General features: G+C 49.8%; 1 protein-coding gene across 1 annotated transcript; it reads right to left on the reverse strand.

Moving 5' to 3' along the window:
• Positions 1-24: 24 nt before the first annotated feature.
• Positions 25-4483, reverse strand: SLC35C1 (solute carrier family 35 member C1). The gene is made up of 2 exons (XM_038137877.1): positions 3839-4483; positions 25-2099 (listed from the first exon to the last, which is right to left on the reverse strand). The coding sequence occupies exons 1-2, from the start codon at positions 4380-4382 to the stop codon at positions 1540-1542; spliced, it is 1104 nt and encodes a 367-aa protein (XP_037993805.1). The 5' UTR covers positions 4383-4483; the 3' UTR covers positions 25-1539.
• Between the last annotated feature and the right edge of the window lie 3294 nt (positions 4484-7777).

Genomic DNA, 7777 nt, shown 5'->3' on the forward strand with positions numbered 1-7777 from the left:
GGGGCGGCGGGGCCCGAAACCGCCCCGGAAATAGCGCTGCCACCCCCAGAGAGCGACCCCCGAATTCAGTCAGCAGCGTCGGTCGCCACAGGTCAACGTTGAAAAGAAAAAAAACAAACAAAATATGCCCAAAGACCCCAAATGGCTGCCTGCATCGAAAAGGTACCTGTGCCCATGAACCCTGGAGCAGGAGCCCCTTCCACCCTCCCAAATTCAACAGGAACATATTTTGGGCAGAAACAGTGTTCTTCGGTAGGTGTGGTCAGACATCACTCACGGGACATGGTACATCATGGAGGATCCATGGAGCAGGGTATGAAGCAATGGCATGGACTGCCTAGGATCGCTATCAGAGTAACTTTATGTTTAAAAGGGCCAGGGATTTAGAAAGCTGGCGCAACATCACAGCTCAGGATGTTTGCTGCTGCTGAGCCCAGGAATCAGAAATCACAGCACACGCATACTCTATTGCATAGAACCAGACTGGGGAGGTGGGGTGGGTTGGGCAGAGATTTCTGCAGATCTGTTCAGCAGCAAGTTCCAAGCAAAGGAATTGATTCAGTTGAGCAAAACTCATAGCATTGAAGAATTCACAGAGGAGATACAAGTTAACATGGAACAAGCCCCCTGAAACAAGGGAATGTGTAACAACGCCATTTTCAATACAAACCTACCCCCTACAAAGAGGGAAAGGAGAAGTGTTGCAAACCCTGGGAGAACTGGGAACCCCACAGCAGCAAGTGTTTCAGAGTAACTTTTCAATGCCTGCGTGTCACCAAGCGACACAGAGGCCGAGCTCACTCCTCCGTAAGAAAAGCCACTGCAGCGAGCATGCTCTCCCTCACTGGATAAAGTGCAGAGAGAATGAGAAGTTTAATTCCTGACTCTTACCATGCTTCTTCAAATTAAGAAACCAGGTGTAAAGCAATACAGGAAAAAACCTCAGAAGGATGTGATAGTGACTCTTTGGAAAGGCGTTTTGGAGGCGCTGCTGTGGCTTAGACTTGTACATAGCCAGAAGGGAGAGAATTTCCATCCTCTGCACTGAATGGGGCAACAGGAAGAACAGCTGTTGCAAAAACCTTACACAGCAAAACAGTTTACTGAAGTCTAACCCAAACAGTCTGGCTACTTGCCTCTTCCTTGCCTGCAGGTTCAGGATTTTATAACTCCAGATTGCATTCATTCAGTTAATTTTAGATCCCTAACTACACAAAGCTCCCATTCCAGTCTTTGTCTGATATGAGCCCACCCCCCAGATGCAAATTTCCCAGATTAGGTAAATAACAACATCCATTTTAAAAAACAATCACAAAAAACTCCCAACCCAGTTATCTCCACAACACATGCTCTCCCCAACTCTGACATGGGGTGAGATAAAAACATGATCCAGTCAGGTTTTTGGCTCTGGTTCCTGACACAGTTCCCCATACACTTTGCAGGTGCATTTTTTCCTGCTCCTTGCTCTTCTTCTCCTCAGGAGGAAAGAAGCACCAAAGGTTATCCCCCCTGGCCCAAAAATAGAGGTGCTGGAGCCGCCTACACACCAGTCTCATTTCTTTCACCGCTTTTGACATTAGGATCCTCTTGTACCTTTCTCATTTCCAGTCCTTTCACCCACGTGTAGGCAAAGGAGCCCCCCAGAACCATCAAGTTACTCGTCCACCACAAGAAGCTCTTTGTCTCCTCAAAGTAGATAACAGCCAGCACTGTTTGTGCACAGGCCTTGGCTGTCCCAGACACGTTGTGGGTGAGTGGGCTAGTGAACTTAATCTGAAGTCCAGTCACGTACCCAATGGCAAAGCCAAACACTCCCCCCAAGGTCATCATGCCCCAAAAACTGGGGCTCCCCAGCTTGTCAAAGTGGTAGAGGGTGCGGAACTCGCCCAGCAGCACCATGAGGGGGAAGAACAGGACACAAGCGTTGATGTTGTTGTAGAAGGTCAGGCGCCAGATGCTACCATCCACCACAGGCAGCACTTTCTTGGTGTAGATGGCATTGAGAGAGACACACAGGCTTGCTAAGATCCCAAAGAATATACCTGTCCATGACAGAGTGCCCTCTGCTCCTTCCTGGTCAACACCCAGCCAGAAGCCACCTGCAACCAAACAAATCAGGCATCATCTGAACAACTGCTGAAAGGCTCAAAACATACAGTCAAAAATTCATCATTTACTTGATAGTGAGCAACAACAGCAAGAGACAGGCTTAAGGGCTTCCTCCTTCTATTATATGAACCCACAAAATGCCATGTCTGGGAAGACTTATTTTGCAAGTGCAGGAAATTTATGGTGGGGGTAATTCAACTGCAGAGGACTAATTCCCACTCTGAGCAGGCAGCAGTTCAGAAACTAGTATTTCAGCTAGCCTTTGCATATAGGTAATTTTCAGGAGAGCATTTTATTTTTGATTGAAAAAGATGAAAATTGACACATGGGTAGAAAAAATATTCTTCAAAGTTAGAAAAAACCCAACTTTACAGACTTTGCTCTGCTGTTAACAGGAAGGAAAATATAGGTCAGAGGAGACGATGCAAAGATAGTAAAAACATGGATGTAATATTAAGCATGATAAAAAAAAAATCAAAAGGCAGAAACTGTGTGCAGTATCTTCATGTTAAACTTTGATGGGCAAAGCACTGTCTAACCACCTCCAAAACAGGAGCTACAGGCTTTGCATCTCCAGGGCAGAGAGGGAGACCTCTCCCCATCCAGCTCATAAGCAAAACATAAAAGGGAGATGAGTTACTGAAGGAACACTGCACCACATTTTCATTACCTGCTTCTTGTTGGAGGCTGTCTGGGAAGTTGCCTGCAAAGCAACCTAACAGGCTTGAAACTAAGCCCAGATACAAATGGGTTCCACGCACCGACAGGAGGGGCTTTGTGCCAGGCCACAGAGGAGGCTCAGCTGTGCTGCTGAAGGCACACAGGCAATGCTCTCACAGCAAAAGGAGATGGAGCCAGGAGGACAGGGTATTAACCTTAGAGAAACCCTGTCAGGCTGCCAGGCACCACACTCCTGGGCAGGGCCTGAACAAAAGATTAGCTGAAGGCAATTGCTTGCATCACTTGTAGAAAAATACAGTAGCCCTGTTCCTGTTCACCTCTTCCATGGAGATGAAAGTCTCTTATTTTCATCTGACTCCATCTGGCCATCTAACACTAAGTGAATGCATGCACACCTGGAACCAGACTGAAAGCAACAGTTCACCATTCTTGGCATCTAAATGGCCCTTCAGTGGAAGGTAGCTTTTGGGATTATTTTGCCTTTGGAATGGATGACTTATAAGCATTCCTGTTTAGCCACTCAGTGCCTTACCCCACACCCTAACTATACACCCAGATCTTCTGGTGGTGTTTTACGCTTGGCTTGATCAGCTAACTCTTCATCACATGCATTCAGCCTATTGTAAAAGCCAATTGGCTGACTCTATTGTATGGTTCCAGCAGTGCTGACATAAATGTCATTGTTACCAAAGTTAATAATCAACAAGAACTTGGGAACAGGGAGAAAGCCACCTGCTATTTTATGGCCTGTGAGGGGGGAAGAAAGAAAAAGGTAAGGCAAGTTAAACTTCATTAGAGGAAGTTTACTGCTCAAAGGAAAAACGGAGCTGTGTCAAATGAGAGCAACTTCTTCTCTTAATGAGTCACCTACATCCTCCAGACATAAATTTAGTTGCCATAGATCGAGCAAGGCACGAGCCGTGAGCTACCCCACCTCACCAGGGAGCTGCCATGCAGGTGGGGATGACTTCCCAAGGGAAAGGCACCCCACCACCGTCTCTCCGGGGCCGGCTGTTGGGTGGGAGCAGCCCTTCCTGCTCCCCCTCACCTATGATGACGCCGCAGGCCAGAAGGGCATAGAGGGAGGTGGTCTGCTTGAGGAGGAGGTAGGAGAGCAGCACGTTGAACACGGTGGTGAGGGAGCGCCCCACGTTGTAGAAGGCCACGCCGACATGCTTGAGGCAGAGGTTGTTGGAGGTGACCATGCCGATGAAGACGGCGGAGAGGGGCAGGACGCTGCGGGACACCTTGGGGTCGAGGCGCAGGGTGGGCAGGCCGGCGCAGGGGGGCCCGCAGGCCGCCCCCAGGCTGAGGCCCAGGCAGAGCGCGGCCGTGAGGGCGCACTGGAAGAAGGTGACGAAGAGAGGGGCGTCGAGGCGCAGCGAGGGGCTGTCCAGCAGGTACTTGTTGAGGAAGACCATGGCGATGGAGGTGAACCAGTAGAGGCAGACCACCACGGCGATGCGCAGCGCCCGCAGCAGGAAGGGCGCCCGCCGGCCCCCGCCGCCCTCCGCCGGCAGCAGCGGCTCAGCGCCGCCGCCGCCCAGCGCCATCCGCAGGATCCCCGTCCGCGTCAGCTGCGCTCTGCTCATGGCGGGCCGGGCCGCCAGCGACGGCCGCCGGCCCCCGCCTGCCCCGCTCACCCGGCTGCGCCGCCGGCCCCGCGCCTCCCGGAGCGCCGCGGCCCCGCCCGCCGTCCTTATTCACGCCCCGCGGGCGCCGCTCGGCACCGCCCCGGCCGCGGCGCCATGTCGGGGGAAGGCCCGGCCCGGCCCGGCCCCCGCCGCCCGCTCCGCCCCGGGGCAGCGCGGCTGTTCGGAATATGAGACTTACTAAAAAAATTCTCAGGAAAGGATGCTCTTTGATATTTGAACTTTGTGTACTTCCAGGCCGAATCAACAAGATAGGAGATTTAATCCGTGGAACAGAGAGCAGCGAACAAGCAAGCTCTTAGTGATGCTCGGGTGTCGAAAAGAAATTACTTGTCGGCAGAATAGCCTTGATAAAGTTCAGGTCTCGACCCGTTTCAACGACCTCAGACCCAGGTGGAAGTTAGCAAAGCTTGGGAGGCAAGCTGACAGGATACACAAAGAATGTAGAATTTACAGGTCCTAAGGACATTTGGCAGGACCCTTAGGATAAGGAAGAAACTAATAAAGACAACTCAGACACGGTGCTGAGATCAGCTCCGACTGGGTAAATGGTAATTCCAATAAGGCAAGGTTATAACCACCAACTCACTGACCACCAGCTCAGGAAACCCAGTGACCCAAAAGAAGAGAAAGACTGAGCAAGTGGACTAATAACCATAAGAAGCAAGAAAGTAATCTGTTGATAGAAGATAGAACATTAATCAACAAAAAATCTAGGTAACTTGTAGCCAATGAATTAGCTTTGTTCTATAGCAAACAATGTCTTTGTTTGTGAAAATGTGTGAATAGTGAAAAGTTTTGGTAGCTGTCACACTGGCCCTGTGGATTTAGCGCCTAGCCCCCCTTTCTGTGCAGAACTGTAAATAAATTAAATACTTCAACCCTGTATGTGGATTTCTTGCATACCGTAAAAGAACCTATTTTGGGACAAAAGGGGCAGACAGGAACTGGGGCAGTTTAACGAGGACCTGAGGATGGTCCTTGGGCACCCTCCACAGCCAGGAGGGAGCACCTTGCTGTGGGACTGCTGGGGAGGGGCTGCCACACTCACAGATACTGATGGTGACCAGCACTGTATCCGCCTGGCATCACTGGGCAGTGGCTGGCAGGAGGGGACTGGTACTGGTCCTTGTGTCAGGAAAAAGTCTGCTCTGCAGGCTCGTGTCAGCGTCCTTCATGCGCTGGCTGGAGCAAGTGAGATCTGGGTGTTGGACATGCAGTGGTTTGCTAGCATGGATTTTGCTCACATCCCATCAAAAGCACAGTGTGCTCTGCTGCCTAAAGCTTCTACACAGAAAACAGGTTTGCATTTTGTGGAGGTAAATAAAACCTTCCCAATACAACCTAAATGAAGTAGGCATGGTGACATGCGCAAGCAAGGACAGCACAGGCAAGAGTTGGTTGCCTAGTTCCCATTCCTGCGTCAATAATTTTGATATCTAACCAGGAGAATGTTTCTGCCAATGCCATTTACCTCTCCAAAACTGAGGTGCAGCCTGTGCTGACTTGTGCACTACCCCGCTACATTGGAAGCAATGCAGGGGCTAACTGCTTTCAATGTAGCCTGGGTGTTAGGCTAGGCTGCACACATTCTCCTGCTAACTCATCCCACAGTCCCACATCATCATTCTAGGTACAAAACACCCATCTGCCCATAATCACATGCCAAAACATCCCAAGTTCTCTTAATGGTGCTTTATGATAAAGAAGCCTTTCGATAAGAAACTCTAGCATGTTGTGAATTCAAACTGCTGGACAGGATGAAATAAATTAGAATTAATGCCAGATTCCATGTGGTGCGGGAGGCAGCACTGAGCTCTGTCAAACATTGGTCAGTGTGACCCTCGCTTATGTCAGCTGAGACTGCTGCATAGTGTCTGGTTTGCAATGTCCTGGGGCCCAGCAATTTGCACAGGGCATAATTAAGAGGATTTTGGAAGCAAAGCCAGCAGCGTTAATTGGCCCCCACAGCAATCTTTGCTGCTCTTACAGTTGGGAAGGATGGAAGCATAGTAGGGGTTTGGGGGAGAAAAGTACTTAATTAGGCCAGTTGGTGCGGCTGGAAAATGTTTCAGGCATAGCATGCTTTTCTCAAATCTCTGAAGTCACTTGACTTTTTTTCTCCCAGGTGCATCAGTGGGTTTAGTAAATGATGCTGCCCTTCCTCACAACCCTTGCCTTCTAAGCAGCTTCTGGGTCCTGGTGGGAATCATGTTCCCTCTGGGCAAAGCAAGCTGGTGCTGGTATGCTTGCTTTGGACTACCCAAGAGCCCTGCAGGGTGAGGGAGTGTTCGGGGTTGTGTTCTGAGCAACATCTCTCAGCACTGCACCTTGTGACAGGTGCCTGATAGAGTCCTTACAACCCCAAGTGAGTTTAGCCTGCTCACCTCACCCACCTTCCCGCTCTGCCTGCACAGCTGGGAGAGCCCCCCCCCATGCATGGTACTTGCCCGAGCTCACATGGGGTGTGACATCCCCTGGATGCAGGCCTGCAGCTCCTGCCATGGAAACAGCAGACTGGGACTCTGCAGAGGGGCTGGCATTAAGGCAGGGAAAGTTGTTATTGAAATGACCAGCGGGTGTTCCCTGTAGCTCAGCCATGCTTTGATCTTCCTGCTAGAAGTCAGCTAGCATTTACTCATTACTTCATATCCTGTGTTCCTTTCATCCACCTTCTTCCAGTGCCTGTCCCAGCACTCCTCTCATAAGTGGTGTCAGTCAAGGAAAAAAAGAAAGCAAACAGTCTCTGTGTGAGGCACTCGCTTGGTTCCATAGGTCTTTGTGGCCTGTTATACATACCTGTGGCTTCAGCATCACATAATTTGGCTTGCATTTCAAGGAATTTCACCTCTCCTACCACTTATGTTGCAAGAATGACAGTGCCTCTGGCAGATTCAGAGTCAGATATAATTTTTTTCTTCTCTCTGCCACTTGCTAGCATTGTTCAAAGTGCCTTCTCTAAACTAAACACAGCAGCTGGAGAAGCAAAAACCCCCTCCCCCTGCATCTTGTCCACTCATTCAGTACACAGAGGATTGCTTTGGCCTGCAGAAGTTTGAAATATCCCAATCAATAAAATCCTTGTTGCTTCTCCTGGGGGATTATCCTACAGCCCTATCACACATGCATGGCACGTCTGCATGGGAAAATCAACCAGAATAACTCTCTCACCTCTGCCAATATAACTCCCTGGTGCTGACAGTGTATTCCAAACTAAAAGTGATTTGTTCTTGAATAATGAGGTAGCTCTGTGAGAGTTGTGCTGGTCAGTCTCCCTAGGCAGATCTTGTCTACAGCATGGCAATGGTTTGACAAGTGCTTTGAATAAAGGCTTT

The sequence above is a fragment of the Motacilla alba genome, chromosome 5 (assembly GCF_015832195.1).
Source record: "Motacilla alba alba isolate MOTALB_02 chromosome 5, Motacilla_alba_V1.0_pri, whole genome shotgun sequence".
Taxonomy (NCBI): domain Eukaryota; kingdom Metazoa; phylum Chordata; class Aves; order Passeriformes; family Motacillidae; genus Motacilla; species Motacilla alba.